The 19,771-nt window shown below is 42.3% G+C and overlaps 1 protein-coding gene across 2 annotated transcripts; it reads right to left on the reverse strand.

Moving 5' to 3' along the window:
• Window positions 1-1,562: 1,562 nt before the first annotated feature.
• On the reverse strand, window positions 1,563-15,434 carry LOC115143677 (bridging integrator 2-like). Of its 2 annotated transcripts, none has more exons than XM_065003815.1 (13): window positions 15,182-15,434; window positions 14,633-14,802; window positions 13,557-13,637; window positions 12,089-12,143; window positions 11,264-11,358; window positions 6,538-6,633; window positions 6,250-6,357; window positions 6,061-6,146; window positions 5,870-5,945; window positions 5,586-5,668; window positions 4,782-5,434; window positions 2,601-2,689; window positions 1,563-2,099 (listed from the first exon to the last, which is right to left on the reverse strand). In XM_065003815.1, the coding sequence occupies exons 2-13, from the start codon at window positions 14,723-14,725 to the stop codon at window positions 2,034-2,036; spliced, it is 1,581 nt and encodes a 526-aa protein (XP_064859887.1). In that variant the 5' UTR covers window positions 14,726-14,802; window positions 15,182-15,434; the 3' UTR covers window positions 1,563-2,033. The 2 variants fall into 2 exon arrangements, with proteins under 2 accessions (XP_064859887.1, XP_029540014.1); XM_029684154.2 differs by having other exon boundaries at window positions 2,601-2,693; window positions 4,720-5,434; window positions 15,182-15,433.
• Window positions 15,435-19,771: the final 4,337 nt, after the last annotated feature.

The following is a 19,771-nucleotide window of genomic DNA, read 5'->3' on the forward strand; positions in this document are numbered from 1 at the left end:
CAACCTTCCCAAGTTCTCTCACGTCACCCCGCTCCTCCGCTCCCTCCACTGGCTTCCAGTTGAAGCTCGCATCCGCTACAAGACCATGGTGCTTGCCTACGGAGCTGTGAGGGGAACGGCACCTCAGTACCTCCAGGCTCTGATCAGGCCCTACACCCAAACAAGGGCACTGCGTTCATCCACCTCTGGCCTGCTCGCCTCCCTACCACTGAGGAAGTACAGTTCCCGCTCAGCCCAGTCAAAACTGTTCGCTGCTCTGGCCCCCCAATGGTGGAACAAACTCCCTCACGACGCCAGGACAGCGGAGTCAATCACCACCTTCCGGAGACACCTGAAACCCCACCTCTTTAAGGAATACCTAGGATAGGATAAAGTAATCCCTCTCACCCCCCCTCCCCCTGAAAAGATTTAGATGCACTACTGTTCCACTGGAGGTCATAAGGTGAATGCACCAATTTGTAAGTCGCTCTGGATAAGAGCGTCTGCTAAATGACTTAAATGTAAATGTAAATGTAAATGTACTTTGAAGAATCTCAAATATAAAACATTTTAATTTGTTTAACACTTTTTTGGTTACTACATGAGTCCATGTGTGTTATTTCATAGTTGATGCCTTCACTATAATTCTAAAATGTAGAAAACAGTAAAAAAAATAAAGGAAAACCCTTGTATGAGTAGGTGTGTCCAAACTTTTGACTGATACTGTATATTAAGTAAATAGTACAATAACCTTTGACTTTCTTTTGCAGCTTTAACTTTAAAAAGCATTTAAATGTCTGGATTTTACAGTTGTCTCAATACTTTTGATATCCTGTATTACACTTAGAATTTTTTTTATTTGAAAATATAGAATGCAGCGGTTTAGAAAAATAGTCAAATAAATGGTAACTATATATTAATGAATAAATAACCCATTTAGAGTACTTATTGTCAGATTCTTTGGAATGATCCTAAATGAATTGACAGTGTATCCTCCGCTTCTCTCTCGACATAGGTTGCATCTGGTACAAAATGAGGTTATCCCACCAAGTTGCAAGGTCGGCCACGAAGTTGACACTAATATTCACAATCACTGCAACAACAACAAAAAGGAATGGGAAAGCACCTCAAGTGAAAATGGGTCATCTCTGTAGTTTGTTAGACCACTAGCGCCACCTGGTGTTGCAACATGTGATACACAGGGGCTTGACTACTCATGGGAATATGGAATATTAGAAACTGGGTGGTTCAAGACCTGAATGTTCATTGGCTTTCAGCAGTGGTATAGCAGACCGTATACAACGGGTATGACAGAAAATATTCTTACTGCTCGAATTACATTGGTAACCAGTTTATAATAGCAATAAGGCACCTCAGGCGGTTTGTCATATATTTGGCCAATATACCACACCTCAGGGCTGTGGCCAGGCACTGTGCGTTGTGCCGTGCATCAGGACAGCCCTTAGCCGTGGTATATTGTCCATATACCACACCTCCTCAGGCCTTATTGATAAGTAGTAAAGCTAAACCCATGCAGCCTATTAGAACAGTAAAAAATGTTTTTGCTATTTCAACAACACCACTCCTCTCTCACATAACTTTATTAAACTACAACTCTTTCAATGGCATCAATAAAAATAAAAAATGGTTTCTATACGTTTCACAGTTTCGAGACTTACACAATGTTAACACAAACAAGGCCAAAATACAGTATATCAAAAACATGTGTTAACAAAAGAACATTCTCTCGGTAAGTATGACACTCATCGTTATCTTCCAACAAGTTGAGACATGGAAGCGTGTGATTAATAGGGCTTGTGTTCCTGTTTTTCCTCTTTCTCTTCTTACGAAGTCCTCCACACCCATACCATCTCCGTCCATTGCCATTGTGTGTGCCGCTGTGCTAATCGGAACTCCAACTTGCTCACTGGTTGAGCGCAGCACGTGTATAACGACAACCAGTTAGCAAGTCGGATGTGTTCTGACTAGCACATGAACACTGAATGGGTCACCACAGCTCGAGGGGAAGACAGGAATGACAGGTACAAATTGGCTCATTCTGGCAGATCTCCCTGCTCAATACATGTCTTCTCCCTCACCACCTTGGCCATGCCTTCCTGCTGTAGTGAGGTCAAGGTTAACAAAAACACACCATGTTACTCACCTTTTAAGAGAGATCAGGGCCAATTTTCATTACGCGTCTCAAAGTAGGAGTGCTGATCTAGAATCAGGTCCCCGTTCTCATTCATGATGTCCTAAAAGACTAAACTGATCCTAGATCAGCACTCCTACTCTGGGACGCTTTGTGAATAAAGGATCATTTCTGCAATCTTGATAAAAAGGGAACCATGAAAGTGTCACCAAAATCAAAGCAATACCATATGTTGGCTCAACTTGCTACATAATGTGCTGAAAATCCCAATAATTCCAAAGTGACATGCATGTGGGGAAACTGTTTTCAAATTCGGTGTTACAGTCTGATGCACCGTTCAAATTCAGTGCTCAGTTTAAGACTATGACCTTTAGTATTACTTACTTAGTGGTCCTATTTGGAAGTTAAACTACACCAAGGAGACAGGCTAACATGAATACAAATATTGTATATACATGCACACACACACCTTCTCCTCTGTGTCGGCGAGGATAAGAATCAGGTCTTCCACGTCATACTGCAGTGTGCCGTCTTCTGAAATGTGACCCTCGAGCGCCACTCCCTGATATCACACCACCACATAAACAACTCTGTTAGACAAATACTCAGCACAAATGTTTCATCAAAATCTAACATTTTGAACTGAAATGCTAAGAACTTCATTTCCCTCATGTAAGGCTCAAGCTTAAATTGTTTGCATTGTAAATTATGAACTGATGTCAATGGAATCTCAAGTTAGGACTGGGCCCATAAAGTATGTGCTGGCAATAGATACCTAATGCACTGAGCTGGCCATTCATTCATCAATTAACACATTTATATTTACACCACTTCAGGCATGTGAAACACTAAGGTCTTCTCACTTTATCCAATAACATGGCCTTCATAATTGATTGACTAACATCTGCATTTTAAAGAATGTTAGGACAATGGACTCTATATACAGTGGGGAGAACAAGTATTTGATACACTGCCGATTTTGCAGGTTTTCCTACTTGCAAAGCATGTGGAGGTCTGTAATTTTTTATCATAGGTACACTTCAAAAATCCAGAAAAAATCACATTGAATGATTTTTAAGTAATTAATTAGCATTTTATTGCATGACATAAGTATTTGATCACCTACCAACCAGTAAGAATTCCAGCTCTCACAGACCTGTTAGTTTGTCTTTAAGAAGCCCTCCTGTTCTCCACTCATTACCTGTATTAACTGCACCTGTTTGAACTCGTTACCTGTATAAAAGACACCTGTCCACACACTCAATAAAACAGACTCTAACCTCTCCACAATGGCCAAGAACAGAGAGCTGTGTAAGGACATCAGGTATAAAATTATAGACCTACACAAGGCTGGGATGGGCTACAGGACAATAGGCAAGCAGCTTGGTGAGAAGGCAACAACTGTTGGCGCAATTATTAGAAAATGGAAGAGGTTCAAGATGATGGTCAGTCACCCTCAGTCTGGGGCTCCATGCAAGATCTCACCTCGTGGGGCATCAATGATCATGAGGAAGGTGAGGGATCAGCCAAGAACTACATGGCAGGACCTGGTCAATGACCTGAAGAGAGCTAGGACCACAGTCTCAAAGAAAACCATTAGTAACACACTACGCCATCATGGATTAAAACCCTGCAGCACATGCAAGGTCCCCCTGCTCAAGCCAGCGCATGTCCAGGCCCATCTGAAGTTTTCCAATGACCATCTGGATGATCCAGAGGAGGAATGGGAGACGGTCATGTGGTCTGATGAGACAAAATTAGAGCTTTTTGGTCTAAACTTCACTCGCCGTGTTTGGAGGAAGAAGAAGGATGAGTACAACCCCAAGAACACTATCCCAACCGTGAAGCATGGAGGTGGAAACATCATTCTTTGGGGATGCTTTTCTGCAAAGGGGACAGGGCGACTGCACCGTATTGAGGGGAGGATGGATGGGGCCATGTATCGCGAGATCTTGGCCAACAACCTCCTTCCCTCAGTAAGAGCATTGAAGATGGGTCGTGGCTTCCAGCATGACAACGACCCGAAACACACAGCCAGGGCAACTAAGGAGTGGCTCCGTAAAAAGCATCTCAAGGTCCTGGAGTGGCCTAGCCAGTCTCCAGACCTGAACCCAATAGAAAATCTTTGGAGGGAGCTGAAAGTCCCCATTGTCCAGCGACAGCTCTGAAACCTGAAGGATCTGGAGAAGGTCGGTATGGAGGAGTGGGCCAAAATCCCTGCTGCAGTGTGTGCAAACCTGGTCAAGAACTACAGGAAACGTATGGTCTCTGTAATTGCAAACAAAGGTTTCTGTACCAAATATTAAGTTCTGCTTTTCTGATCTATCAAGTACTTATGTCATGCAATAAAATGCAAATCAATTACTTAAAAATCATACAATGTGATTTTCTGGATTTTTGTTTTAGATTCCGTCTCTCACAGTTGAAGTATACCTATGATAAAAAATTACAGACCTCTACATGCTTTGTAAGTAGGAAGTAGGAAAACCTGCAAAATCAGCAGTGTATCAAATACTTGTTCTCCCCTCTGCACACACCACACTATAATATATTATAAAGAGAATACCATTACTAGCAAAGGGAATAACCTTGTAAATGAAACCATGTGGATTCTGGGAGTCAGAGTCATTTCCAGTGCTCTCGGTGTCACCTGCCTGCAGCGCCTGGGAAACTCTTTCTCCCTTCTCTTCCACCACCTCCACTTGGCTGGCCTCTGCAGGGGGGAAGGAGTGCCTCTCAGAGTGGGGTAAGGAAAGTTGTGGCGCAGGACGCGGTGGAGCCTTGGCTTTGCCATGCTCTGGAAGATTAGCCTGGTCAGTGTCATGTAGGACTTTGCTCTCTGTGGACTCAGCCACAGCCTTCTGACTGGTAATGACCTCACCTCCAGAGGTCACCTCTGAACTTTGAACCTGCTCTTCTATGGCAGAGGAGTTCTGCAATTGGCTAAGGCCCTGCTCTTCCAAAGCACCGCCATCTTGGAGGTCACTCAGACCCTCTGAAGCGACGTCACTCCCGACCCCGTTGTCGCTGTCGTACGCCGACCGTCTGTTGGGTGTAGTGGTGCCGTTGGAGCTCAACTCGTCCGAGAGGTCGGAGGTGAAGACGCAGGGGTACGCAGTGCCAGTGCCCTCGTTAGCCTCTCCTGAGATGGCAGCGGGCTCCTCAGGGATGCTCTGGGTACAGGTCTCTTTGCCGTTCTCCGGGGCTGTGGATGCGTGGAGAGCTGTGTGTTCCGAGGGGAAGGCTGTGTTACAGGGGATGGGTGCTGAGATGACCAGGGATTTTCTCTTCTTGGACTTGGTGCTAAGAGAGGATATAGAGGGTGAGATGATCTGGCTGGTTAGCAGGTTGGACATTCTTAGATCCCAGATTCTAGACTTGATGAGAAGAAAACTAAAGGCTATAAGGGGTTAAACAAATGGGGTGGATTCTTATGGTCATCTGAAACACTGACCTGTTAAGGCCCTTGATGATAAAAGCTTTTCCTGAATGCTGAGTCTCCAGCTTCTTCATCACGCTGTAAAGCTCATGGTTCAGCTGCAATCAAGCGTGGTTATTCTATTAGTCAATACCAGTTGACTTGCAGTACATTTCTTAATCTGAACAGTGAGACACTATACTACATCACATACAGTAAATGATTTAGATCTGTGATAAAGATGTGTTAAATATATTGTGATGTTTTATTATTTTTGGGAGAATAACATCCATATCAGAATGTAGGAAAAACAGGCTTACCACACTCATTTCCTTATAGAAGATGTCCCTCAGGTTGGAAATGTTTTGAAAGACGGTCACGTAACATCCAATCCGGCTTTAGACAAGAGGGAAAATTTTCTGTTATACTAGAGCAACAGTAGTCCCTCCCTGTTTCCCCGTTTGGTGCCTAATGAACACGACCCCGATGTGCTGTGGTCCATTGACATCACCTTTGATAGAGAACAGGAAGCTCCTCCCTCATCTCTTTGTTGATTTCCTCAAACACACTCTGGGCTTTGTTGAACTCCTCCTCTGCCTGATCAGAGAGAAATGGAGTCCAAATGCTTTCAGTGTCTATATCCAAATACATAGACAAAGAACAACAAAAAAAAGCTGTTTAAATTCCATTTTCAACACACCTTGGTGATTTTGGCATCGTCTTTCTTCTTGGCATTCTGCAGCGCCTCCAAGTGGTGACGTGAGGAATCGTAGTCTACGAGCTTCCGACCACGTTTGGCTACTCGTTCCTAAGAGGCAGGGGGAGAAGCGATATTTCTGAGCACAATTCCCATGAGCCACATGGCACTAGTCTCTCATGATTGTCTGTAGGACCAATCACCAATGTAAACACATGTGGAGAGAAGAGTTCTGACGTGAACTAGTTCTATCGGACCACAAACAATTGATAAGATTATAGCAGATGCTACCTTGACTTCATGAAACTGTCCAGTGTAATTCTCCATGGTGCGAACTATCTGGTCTGTTAGTTTCTCTTCATAATCATTCCACAGCAAGTCCTCACTCTGTAGTAAAAACAAATGTTAGAAATAAACCTTCAGGCTGCTTCCTACTATACAACAGTAATGCATTTGCCAAAATAAAATACAATTTTATTGGACACATACACGTATTTGCAAGATATTGCAGTTATTGTCAGTGTAGTGAAATGCTTGCGTTCCTAGCTCTAACAGTGCAGTAATATCTAACAATACACACAACATTTAAAAAGTAAAAATTGAAATTAGAAATATTAGGACGAGCAATCTCAAATTCCAGAGTGTGTGTAATATTTAAGCAATAAGGCCCGAGGGGGTATGGTATACGTCCACAAAGCGGAGTGCCTGGATATAGCCCTTAGTCGTGGTATATTGGCCATATACCACAAACCCCAGAGGTGCCTTATTGCTTTTATAAACTGGTTACCAATGTAATTAGAGCAGTAAAATAAACCTTTTGATATACGGTCTGATATACCAGGGCTGTCAGACAATTTGAATCATTTTATTTCACCAGGTAGGCCAGTTGAGAACAAGTTCTCATTTACAACTGCGACCTGGCCAAGATAAAGCAAAACAGTGCGACAAAAACAACAGAGGTACACATAGAATAAACAAACGTACAGTCAATAACACAATAGAAGTTGGAAGTTCACATACACCTTAGCCAAATACATTTAAACTCAGTTATTCACAATTCCTGACATTTAATCCTAGTAAAAATTCCCCATTTTAGGTCAGTTAGGATCACCACTATTTTAAGAATGTGAAATGTCAGAATATTAGTAGAGAGAATGATTTATTTCAGCTTTTATTTCTTTATCACATTCCCAGTGGGTCAGAAGTTTTACATACTAATGGAGTGTATTTGGTAGCATTGCCTTTAAATTGCCTAACCTGGGTCAAATGTCTCAGGTAGCCTTCCACAAGCTTCCCACAATAAGTTGGGTGAATTTTGGCTCATTCCTCCTGACAGAGCTGGTATAACGGAGTCAGGTTTGTAAGGCCTCCTTGCACGCACACGCTTTTTCAGTTCTGCCCACAAATGTTCTATAGGACTGAGGTCAGGGCTTTGAGATGGCCACTCCAATACCTTGACTTTGTTGTCCTTAAGCCATTTTGCCACAACTTTGGAAGTATGCTTGGGGTCATTAACCATTTGGAAGACCCATTTGCGACCAAGCTTTAACTTCCTGACTGATGTCTTGAGATGTTGCTTCAATATATCCACATCATTTTCCTACCTCATGATGCCATCTATTTTGTGAAGTGCACCAGTCCCTCCTGCAGCAAAGCACCCCCACAACATGATGCTGCCACCCCCATGCTTCACGGTTGGGATGGTGTTCTTTAGCTTGCAAGCTTCCCCCTTTTTCCTCCAAAGATGACAATGGTCATTATGGCCAAACAGTTCTATTTTTGTTTAATCAGACCAGAGGACATTTCTCCAAAAAGTACAATCTTTGTCCCCATGTGCAGTTGCAAACCGTAGTCTAGCTTTTTTTATGGCGGTTTTGGAGCGGTGGTTATTCCTTGCTGAGCGGGCTTTCAGGTTAAATCAACATAGATACTTTTGTACCGGTTTCCTCCAGCAATTTTTTGTCTGAGGTCTTGGCTGATTTCTTTTGTTTTTCCCATGATGTCAAGCAAAGAGGCACTGAGTTTAAATGTAGGCCTTGAAATACATCCACAGGTACACCTCCAATTGACACAAATGATGTCAATTAGCATATCAGAAGCATTACATAATTTTCTGGCATTTTCCAAGCTGTTTAAAGGCACATTCAACTTAGTGTATGTAAACTTCTGACCCACTGGAATTGTGATACAGTGAATTATAAGTGAAATAATCTGTCTAAACAATTGTTGGAAAAATGACTTGTGTTATGCACAATGTAGATGTTGTAACCGACTTGTCAAAACTGTTCATTAACAATACATTTGTGAAGTGGTTTTAATGACTCCAACCTAAGTGTACGTAAACTTCCGACTTCAACTGTACCTGCTGGAGCGCGTGCTACGAGTGAGTGCTGCTATGGTGACCAGTGAGCTGAGTTAAGGTGGGGCTTTACCTAGAAAATACTTATTGATGACCTGGAGCCAGTAGGTTTGGTGACAAATATGAAGCGAGGGCCAACCAACGAGAGCATACAGGTTGCAGTGGTGGGTAGTATATGGGGCTTTGGTGATAAAACAGATGACACTGTGATAGACTACATCCAATTTGCTGAGTAGAGTGTTGGAGGCTATTTTGTAAATTATATTGCCGAAGTCAAGGATCAGTAGGACAGTCAGTTTTACGAGGGTATGTTTGGCAGCATGAGTGAAGGATGCTTTGTTGCGAAATAGGAAGCCGATTCTAGGTGTAATTTTGGCTTGGAGATGCTTAATGTGAGTCTGGAAGGAGAGTTTACAGTCTAACCAGCATTCAGGGCTCGAACCAACCAGTTTGTTTGTTTGTTTATTTATGCGTCTGTGAGTGAGATGGGATGTTTAGACATTAGACAGTATGTGGATAGAATATTTAGTATATCTGAAGAATATGTACAGCAATAGTTGAACAGAATGGCCTTGACTAGTACAGTACAAACATATGAAGTGTGTAAAACAGTATGTTAACATGATCAAAGTGACCCGTGTTCAATGACTTTGTACACAGGGTAGCAGTCTCTATGGTGCATGGTTGAATACCGGGTGGTAGCCGGCTAATAACAGTGACTAAAGTTCAGGGCAGGGTACTGGCTAGTGGTGACTATTTAACAGTCTGATGGCCTTGAGACTGAAAAACAGCTTCGGTCTCTGTCCCAGCTTTGATGCACCTGTACTGACCTCGCCTTCTGGATGGTAGCAGGGTAACAAGCCGTGGCTCGGGTGGCTGAGGTCCTTGATGATTTTCTTGGCCTTCCTATGACACCAGGTGCTGTAGGGCAGGCAGTGTGCCCCCTGTGATGTGTTGGGCAGACCGCACCACCGTTTGGAGAGCCCTGCGGTTTCATTCGCTGCATTTGCCGTACCAGGCGGTGATATAGCCCAATAGGATGCTCTCAATGGTGCATCTGTAAAAATTAGAGTGGGTCTTCGGGGCCAAGACTAATTTCTTCAGTCTCCTGAGTTTGAAGAGGCGCTGTTGCGCCTTCTTCACCACACTGTGTGTGTGGATGGACCATTTCAGATTGTCAGCGATGTGTACAACGGGGAACTTGAAGCTTTTCACCTTCTCCACTGCGGCCCCTTCGATGTGGATGGGTGCATGCTCCCCCTGCTGTCTCCCATGATCAGCTCCTTTATTTTATTGACATGGAGGTTATTTTCATGGCACCACTCCGCCAGGGCCCTCACCTCCTCCCTGTAGGCTGTCTTGTCATTGGTAATCAGGACTACATCTGTTGTGTCGTCTGCAAACTTGATGATTGTGTTGAAGGCGTGCGTGGCCACGCAGTCATGGGTTAATAGGGAGTACAGGGGGGGGCTGAGCATGCACCTTTGTGGGGCCCGCGCTGAGGAGCAGCATGGCAGATGTGTTGCTACCTAACCTCACCACCTGAGGGCGGCCCGTCGGAAAGTCCAGGACCCAGTTGTACAGGGCAGGGTTCAGACCCAGGGCCCGGAGGTTAATGATGAGCTTGGAGGGTAATATGGTGTTGAAGGCTGAACTCTAGTCAATGAACAGAATTCTTACAGAACTATTCCTCTTAGCCAGATGGGTTCTGTTGGGGAGGTATGCAAATTGAAGTGGGTCTAGGGTGTCAGGTAAGGTAGAGGTGATATGATCCTTGACTAGTCTCTCAAAGCACTTCATGATGACAGAAGTGAGTTCTACAGGCAATAGTCATTTAGTTTAGTTACCTTCGCTTTCTTGGAAGCGAAGTGTGAAGCAAGTGTGGACAACAGACTGGGATAGGGAGAGATTGAATATGTCTGTGCATGCTCTGAAGACGAGGCTAGGGATGCCACCTGGACCGGCAGCCTTGCGAGGGTTAACACACTTAAAATGTCTTACTCATGTCAGCCACAGAGCACGAGAGCTCACGGTAGCCTGCATCGGCAGTACTGTTTCCCTTGAAGTGGGTGAAGGTGTTTAGCTTGTTTCAGGGAGCAAGACGATGTCCCCAACATAGCTTGTTTTCCCTTTATAATCTATGATTGTCTGGAGTCCCTGCCACATAAGTCTGGTGTCTGAGCCGTTGAATTGCGAATACTTTGTCTCTGTACTGATGTTTTGCCTCTGATTGACTTACGGAGGGCATAACTACACTGTTTGTACTCTACCATATTCCCAGTCACCGTGCCATAGTTAAATGCAGTGGTTCACGCTTTCATTTTTGCGCGAATGCTGCCATCTATCTATGGTTTCTGGATCGGATAGGTTTTAATCGTACAGTGGGAAAATCCCCTATAGACTTCCTGATGAATCCAGTCACCATGTCAGTGTATACTAACAATTATTATAAATACACACCGAAAGAACTGCTTCACCTGAAACATGAAAAGCACTTTTGCCTAACTGTAGTCTTTAAAAATGAAACTCTGGTATTACTGTATACTCTCCTCTTATTTAATGGTTCTCAGACCAACATTTTGGTCAATAGATCTTCATCAGGGGTTGTTCCTCCTCAAAAAAAATCCACTTGTCTGAAAACACCCATCTATGGCCCACCTCCATGATGACAGATAGGTCCTCTCCTCCCTGCCAGTCAGGTTCGTAGACATCTCTTAACGTCTGGGACAGTCGCTTGGAAGTCTCATGCATCACTGTGGAGAAGGACAGAAGGAACGTGTGAACTAAACGCATTCGTTTTGCTCTAGATGACACTATAAAGCTAATAGCTATTGTTTAGGAGAGCCAAGTGAGAAAGTAGACATTTGTGTAGATGGATAGCTTGCCTAGCAGATACCTTGTTAGCTAGACCAAGGGTCAGAGTCTGGGGATGTGGGTTGAATGTTTGAAACTAGGGTTGTATTCATTAGGCACCAAACTGATGGAAACAGAACCTGAACTTTTCCAATAAGAAACACTTGTTTTCTGTTGCAAAACGTTTTGCTTTGGTGTGCACTAATGAATAGCACCAAGCTTTTGGCCTTTACACAGCTCGTATGACAAAAATCAGCATGGACGACACATTTAGATGAAGTGGTTTTGGATTTGTGGCACACTGCAGATTCGGCTACACCTACACTTAAAGGTCAAAACAAGATGGGCTTCACTTGAAGTGGTATGCAAATGGTAGCACAAAAAAACAAACATTGTTCCTGCTCAAATGATTAACACATTCATTTGCAGAGTCGGCTCTTTTAAAATGGCTGGGAGTTATGCTACCAGAGAGGTTTTGAAAGTAAGGTCAGTTTAAAAGAGGGGGAAAAAAAGAAAGAAAAAACTGGCCAGTGTGTTAAGTTGAACACTACTGTACAAGATATAGCCCTCCTACTATATTAAACCGTTTAACAGTCCTCTGCTATGGATTGAGATGTAGACAGATCCTACCTTTCACTGCACTGAAGTATGCTTTGACGTCTTTAGATAGCCTGCCGCCATCATTCTGTTGGTTGTAAAGATAGAATCTTCTATGAGAGGGTTATTTTTTTCCTTACAGTGAGAACATCCATCAAAAGACCCTTTCCAGTTTGATTTCACCTTTACAGAAGATAAATCTCCCATAAAAATTCTAAGAAACCAGGAACTTCACAATTCAAGTTGTACAGTCACGTTTCGGAAATCATTTCACAAACAATAACAGTACAAAGTGTATGAGTATTAAAAGTGACACTTAAGTATTTTCAATTTCACTATGTCCCTTTAAAAACAAGGAGGACCTTTTCAAACAAGTCAAATGGTTATATTTTTGTGCTTCATGGAACAAGAGAAACTAATAACTTTAAAAACATTTCAGTATAAAGGAGGATATTGTTTTAAACAAGACAGTCTGGTGAAAATATCACGGGTGCGTCCTACTCGGTTTCGTAATAGGAGTGCGATATAAGAGTGAAAACTATCTACGGGTGGAGCTCCTTCCTGTGACATGTCATGTTATCGGCATGCACAAAATTGGTCAGAGCTGAGAAGTCAGAGGTTAATGGACAGGTTGTCATGGAATTTATCAAAATTATTTCTGAGAAAATGTTTAGCCTAATTACTTTTTCTCAAATGAAACATGTGGATTTGGTCAAATGCCCCAAAACACAGCTCTGAGGGCAGTTAAATGGTTAACCTAACATCAGATATGGCTCCCTTTCAAGATATAAACCGAATATATCACTGAACAGTGACCAGTGGCTAGAGTGAGTAAGCCATTTGACAGCATATCAGCCAGTAAAATGACATGGAAAAACTAAGAATGTAAACAAAGTGCAAGGAAGACCACCGATCCAAATGCCTGGAGTTTAGATCCATTAAATTAGCAATGCAAAAAGGTTTCGGTCGTGTGAATATGGTCCTTAAGTGACTTGGTGGATGAAGAGACTTGAGCAGCCAACAGTAAGTACGACTCATTACCTAATATATGTTGCACATCAATACAAACTTTATGTATCAGTCAGTATGTTAACATGCACACTAATAATTCGACATTACACTAATTATGGCAGTAGGCCGAGTATAGCAATAGCCATGTCAAATCTTTACTCTGCTTATGTTAAATTGGCGTAAGGTCAAAATTGAAGTCCGCATACGCTGATTCAAACACCTGGTTTTCTGAGCAATCTTTCAAATGATTTAAAAAATGTAAACCGCTTATGCCGCTGGAACACAGATTTAATCAATCTGCTGCTGTGCCAGCACCGGTAGTGCAAGCCACACCATGATGTGCAAGTTCGTAACAACTGAAAGTATGCATCTTAGAAATAGTTTTCACATACAAACAAATGTCCGAACTCAGAATCTAATAGGCTTTGCAAAAATAACATGGTTGAATGTTTATTTTGATTGGCGATGTCTGAATTTTCTTCATTGGTACCTGTTGTTTGAGAAGGTTCTGGGAGTACTGCTCAAACTGTTCATCTTTTGTCTCCATGTTCTTACCCAGCTTCTGCATGACCTATGACAAGATGAAAACAAACAGCTGGTGACCTATCCACAGGTTTCAGACAACATTAAAAAGACTTGAGTCTCTAAACAGGTACTGTTGTTGAGGTTTATCAGTGTGAGGTACTAACAATCGCACTTACATTATATTAGGCCCTATGTTGTATTCCATAATGATTCTAGTCAACTAGTTAAAAAGCAAACTGTAATAGGATAAAGGCCACACTATTTTCTATACAGAGGCCAACATAATTTCTAGCATTCCCCTTCCCAAAAATGACCTCTGTGGTTGACCCCAAATGATAGGATGGAACTTGGGCACAACTCAACCGATTTAATTTGACAATATCTGACACAAACACATCAAACTACACTCTCTGTCATGTTTTGAGGGTTTTGGCAGCAAAGTGAAACTAGCAGAGCAGAACCCAGGCCAAGCAGTGAACCACAAAGCCACAGAGTAAGAGTAGCAAGGGAGAGGAAGTGTACAGCAGAGGCAGGAAGTGGCATTTGCAAAAACATCAACAAAAAGGAATTAACAAACTAATACTGACAAAGCCCATGGAAATTCCTCCATAAAGGCTACCGTGTTAATTCAGCTGATTTCTATTGGAATAGACAACTAACTTGATATAGGCTAGCTATAAAATAAAGGTCCATCGAATATTGTTTGAACTGAGTTTTTGTTTCAAGGAATTAACCTGGGAGATATCAACATCAAGGCCTACATTCAGCATAATGATTCTTCAAACAGATGACACTCAAACCCCCAGACAACAGTCAGCATCGATAGAGACTATGTCTGAAGAAATGGTATTACTGTAACAGACAACGTGGGCATACTGTCACCATAATCATATCAATATGCATAAACAGGCCAATAACTTATGAGCATCACTAGTTCAAGTAGCCCAAATACCAAGGAAAGTCGTGTAGAATAGCCTAAAGTATTGTGGCAATCTTGATTTCAGGGTAACAGAGATGCCGCGGTTCACTATAGTTGCTTACCTTCTCCTGAGCTCGATTCAATGACTTTTGTACCAGTTTGGCAAAACCTCCAGCCCCAGTCCCAATGTTTGGCCCCATCTTGTTCTCTGCCATCGTGTCTTCTCACTCCGGTCTATGTATGATTCCTCTTGTTAAGCCGCTGCTCTTGTACTTATATATTTGTTGAGTTACTTAGGGAGCGGAGAGGGAGAGTCAGTACCGATCTCAGACAGGACTCTCTCTAGCACACACACACACACACACACACACACACACACACACACACACACACACACACACACACACACACACCTTAGCTGTAGTATACCCATATAATATTTTTTTGCCAGCTAACTGCTTGTTAAAAATGTTATCTTGCAATGAAACGGGTAATAACGTGCTGGTTTTAAAATAAGTCGACAGACAACATGAAACATGCTCGATCCTTTTGTTCAAACTTGTAAAATAGTCAGTGAATATTACGTTGCGACAGGAAGGCGGTGTCTTTAGAGATATTTACCCAATATTCAAGAAATTGCTTCAACATGATAAAGGCTACACTTGACTCACCTCGGTGATTCACACCATGCTTATCCCGTCATCAGCAAGTAAACGCAATGCTTTTGCGCAACCAAACACAGGTAGATCGCAGGATGAATATATGAATCACCTGAAAAATACAAAACGTTAATTTGTTGTTCTATTCCTGTTCTATATCTAGAGGTGGGTTCAGTTCGCTTGAATGGTTGTTACTGAACGACACGTTTCTACCCCCAAAACGTTCTTGAACAGACTTTGAGGCATGTTTCCTCTCGTTTGATGGGTGTGGTTTGAAGCAATGAGTGACGTTTTAAAAGAGAAGAGGCCATGCTGACATCATTCTCTAACCCACAACCCAACCCTTCCCCGTTTTTAAACTGGACGTTCAGGACACCACTGTTTCCATTCAATTGAATATTCCAGAACGTAAAAACGTCAAAGTAAAAACGTCTGAAGGCAGCCCTGGTGACATCATGGTAAATTAGCTAAAAAACGTGATTTTCCGAATAGAGTGTGATTGCAGCCAGCCAGTAGGGCATTGGGTGGCAGGTAGCCTAGTGGTTAGAGCATTGGGCCAGTAACTGAAATGTTGTTAGATCAAATCCCTGAGCTGACAAGGTAAAAACATGTCCTTCTAACTCTGTACAAGGCAGTTAACCCACTGTTCCTAGGCTGTCATTGTAAATAAGAATTTGTTCTTAACTGACTTGCCTAGTTAAATAAATAATTAACCTGCCTACTGTAGTCCTTCTACTTAGCACACAGTATCTTAGACCACCTGCCATTGTTAACAGAACTTCTGGAAAGTGGTGCCTGATGGGTGGGGACAAAGGACACTGTCAAAGCTACTGGACACTGTCAAAGCTACATATTTATAAATTACTCTAACTGCTCCTTGTTCTATCTATGCTACTGTTGTCACCCCCGCCTCTTCTTCCAATGTTAAGGTGCATTACTGCCACCTACTGTACTGGAGCGCATCCTGCTCGTGTACCTAGCTTAAAAATTAACCAATAGAATTATAAAGAAAGGGTTCTTGCAGATGCAGGAACTCCCCGAATTGTGGACTGCAATTGCACCCTTCTGGAGTTTCCAGTTTTTTATCAACTGTAAACTGTACACCTTCCTAATATTAAATTGCACCTCTTTTTCCCCTCAGAACAGACTCAATTTGTCGGGGCATGGACTCTACAAGGTGTTGAATGCATTCCACAGGGTTGCTGGCCCATGTTGACTCTAATGCTTGTTGGGTGGATATCCTTTGGGTGGTGGACCATTCTTGATATACACAGAAAACCCAGCAGCGTTTCAGTTCTTGACACAAACCAGTGTGCCTGGCACCTACTACCATACCCCGCACTTAAGTATTTTGTATTGCCTGTTCATCCTCTGAATGGCACACATACACAATCCATGTCTCAATTGTCTCAATGCTTCAAAATCCTTCTTTAACCTGTCTCCTCCCCTTCATCTACACAGATTAGGGTTGCAAAGGGTCGGAAACATTCCGGTAAATTTCCAGATTTTTTCCGTAAATTTTCCATGGGAAGTTAAGCCCTGTAATTTGGGGATTTTTTTATTAAATTCATCAAAAAGCTTATAACAGTGAACCTTTTTTGCAGCATTTTTTTAAACCCTTTTTTCTAAGAGTGTACATGATTTCAACAGGAATGTAATGAATGACTGTAACTCTCTTGAACAACAAGGGGTCCTTGCCTACCTAGCCTACCTTCATCGGGGCAGAAGGCACCCCAACTTTCTTTTCATTTAGTAACATTGCATCATTAAAAAGGGATTTTAAACCAACTTTGGGAAAAGGCTTTCGACTCTGTCAACCACCACATTCTTAACGACAGACTCAATAGCCTTGGCTTCTCAAATGACTGCCTCGCCTGGATCACCAACTACTTCTCAGATATAGTTCAGTGTGTCAAATCGGAGGGCCTGTTGTCTGGACCTCTGGTAGACTCTATGGGGGTGCCACAGGGTTCAATTCTCGGGCCGACTATTTTCTCTGTATATATCAATGACGTTGCTCTTGCTGCTGGTGATTCTCTGATCCACCTCTACGCAGATGACACCATTCTGTATACATCTGGCCCTTCTTTGGACACTGTGCTAACAAACCTCCAAACGAGCTTCAATGCCATACAACACTCCTTCCGTGGCCTCCAACTGCTTTTAAATGCTAGTAAAACTAAGTGCATGCTCTTCAACCGATTGCTGCCCACACCCTCCTGCCCGACTAGCATCACTACTCTGGACGGTTCTGACTTAGAATATGTGGACAACTACAAATACATAGGTGTCTGGTTAGACTGTAAACTCTCCTTCCAGACTCACATTAAACATCTCCAATCCCAAATTAAATCTAGAATCGGCTTCCTATTTCGCAGCAAAGCCTCTTTCACTCATGCTGCCAAACATACCCTCGTGAAACTGACTATCCTACCGATCCTCGACTTCGGCAATTGCATTTAAAAATAAGCCTCCAACACTCAGCAAATTGGATGGAGTCTATCACAGTGCCATCCGTTTTGTCACCAAAGCCCCATATACTACCCACCACTGAGGACCTGTATGCTCTCGTTGGCTGGCCTTCACTACATATTCGTCGCCTAACCCACTGACTCCAGGTCATCTATAAGTCTATGCTAGGTAAAGCCCTGCCTTTTCTCTGGTCACCATAGCAACAGCATAGCAACACCCACCCATAGCACGTGCTCCAGCAGGTATATTTCCCTGGTCATCCCCAAAGCCAACACTTACTTTGGCCGCCTTTCCTTCCAGTTCTCTGCTGCCAATGACTGGAACAAATTGCAAAAATTGCAATTTGCAACAAATTGCACTGCAGCTGGAGTCTTATATCTCCCTCTAACTTTAAGCATCAGCTGTCAGAGCAGCTTACCGATCACTGTACCTGTACACAGCCAATTTGTAAATAGCACACCCAACTACCTCATCCCCATATTGTTACTTATCCTCTTGCTCTTTTGCGCCCCAGTATCTCTACTTGCACATCATAATCTGCACATCTATCACTCCAGTGTTAATTCTAAATTGAAATTATTTCAACTCTATGGCCTATTTATTCTTCTACATTTGCACACTCTGTACATAGATTTTTCTATTGTGTTATTCACTGTACATTTGTTTATGTGTAACTCTGTGTTGTTGTTTTTGTCAACACTGCTTTTCTTTATCTTGGCCAGGTCGCAGTTGTAAATGAGAACTTGTTCTCAACTGGCCTACCTGGTTAAATAAAGGTGAAATAAAATAATATATATATATCTAATATCAATCAATTACGGTATCAAAGGATTTAAAATTTCACTAGAATTTGGCTTACCGGAGTCAAATCGTAACTGGGCTAATGGACTCCCGGTAGTTGTTATCCATCCAGGCAATCCTGGCTCCAACCATCTGGAGTAGGTGATCGAACTCGCATGCTTTCGGGACTTCAACCATCTCTGGACCCACACAGACCTGCGCTTTCTGCGGGGCTGGTCCCAGTCCAACAACAAAACCACCTTCCTCAACGTTAGTCTCATTGTTGAAAGAGACTACTCTTTGCTATCTTGAGTATTTATTATTGCATTTCGCTCCAAAACTATGCATTTTGGGGGTAAATTATATTATAGGCTCTGACAATAAAATTGTAGATGTCATCGAATAAATAATATGTATGCTACTTGGCAAATAAATGAATAAAATATGTAAAGAAAGTATGCAATCAAACTGTTTTTATTATGTCATTTCTGTCAAGTCTACTCATACAATTTGAACACATTGCAACTGCCTCTGCAATGCAATGCTGCAAGGCAAACACAGCAGTTCCATTGGAAAATAATGTACTGGTGTACCAAAACGCAAATCACAGTCGGTGTGTTTGAAGCGTTAATGTACTTCTGGTGTACCAAAACGCAACTCACAGTTGGTGTGTTTGAAGCGTTAATGTACTTCTGGTGTACCAAAACGCAAAACACAGTCGGTGTGTTTGAAGCGTTAATATACTTCTGGTGTACCAAAACGCAACTCACAGTCGGTGTGTTTGAAGCGTTAATGTACTTCTGGTGTCCCAAAACGCAACTCACAGTCGGTGTGTTTGAAGCGTTAATGTACTTCTGGTGTACCAAAACGCAAAACACAGTCGGTGTGTTTGAAGCGTTAATGTACTTCTGGTGTACCAAGACGCAAAACACAGTCGTTCGAAGCTCATTCTCCTTAATTGATTTTGGGGTGGGTGATGATGATATGTGATTTACTAGTGAACATTTTAAGTTATAAATAATTAATTTAAACAATAATGAAAAGAGAGTATGTGGTTTAATTTACTGTTTAAAGCTCATTTTATGGTTGGGACACTGGGAGTGGGAACGTGATGTACACTTGCTTTCCAGCAGACGGTGCTATGAGCCAAAACATTGGGTCTGAGTTATGCTTTCTTATTGCTATGGATTATATCGGCCAAATATCAAAAAAATAATGTAGCCTAAAAAAGTACAGATCCAGAGAATTTAAGTTTATGGTCTAAGACTTTAAAAAAATCCTTATACTGAGTAATACATACATGTGTAAACATATGTAGTATATAGAACGATACAAATACATATTTATGTA

This window comes from Oncorhynchus nerka, linkage group LG2 (genome assembly GCF_034236695.1).
Source record: "Oncorhynchus nerka isolate Pitt River linkage group LG2, Oner_Uvic_2.0, whole genome shotgun sequence".
Classification (NCBI taxonomy): Eukaryota; Metazoa; Chordata; class Actinopteri; order Salmoniformes; family Salmonidae; genus Oncorhynchus; species Oncorhynchus nerka.

What these genes read in the sequence shown, in the direction of transcription:
- LOC115143677 (XM_029684154.2), bottom strand. Translation starts at nt 14,725, where the DNA reads ATGGCAGAGAACAAGATGGGGCCAAACATTGGGACTGGGGCTGGAGGT. An exon ending in GACAGTTTCATGAAGTCAAG is followed by an intron (nt 6,358 to 6,537) that starts GTAGCATCTGCT and finishes CCTGCCTCTTAG; the next exon opens with GAACGAGTAGCCAAACGTGG. An exon ending in TCTATAAGGAAATGAGTGTG is followed by an intron (nt 5,669 to 5,869) that starts GTAAGCCTGTTT and finishes GCTTGATTGCAG; the next exon opens with CTGAACCATGAGCTTTACAG.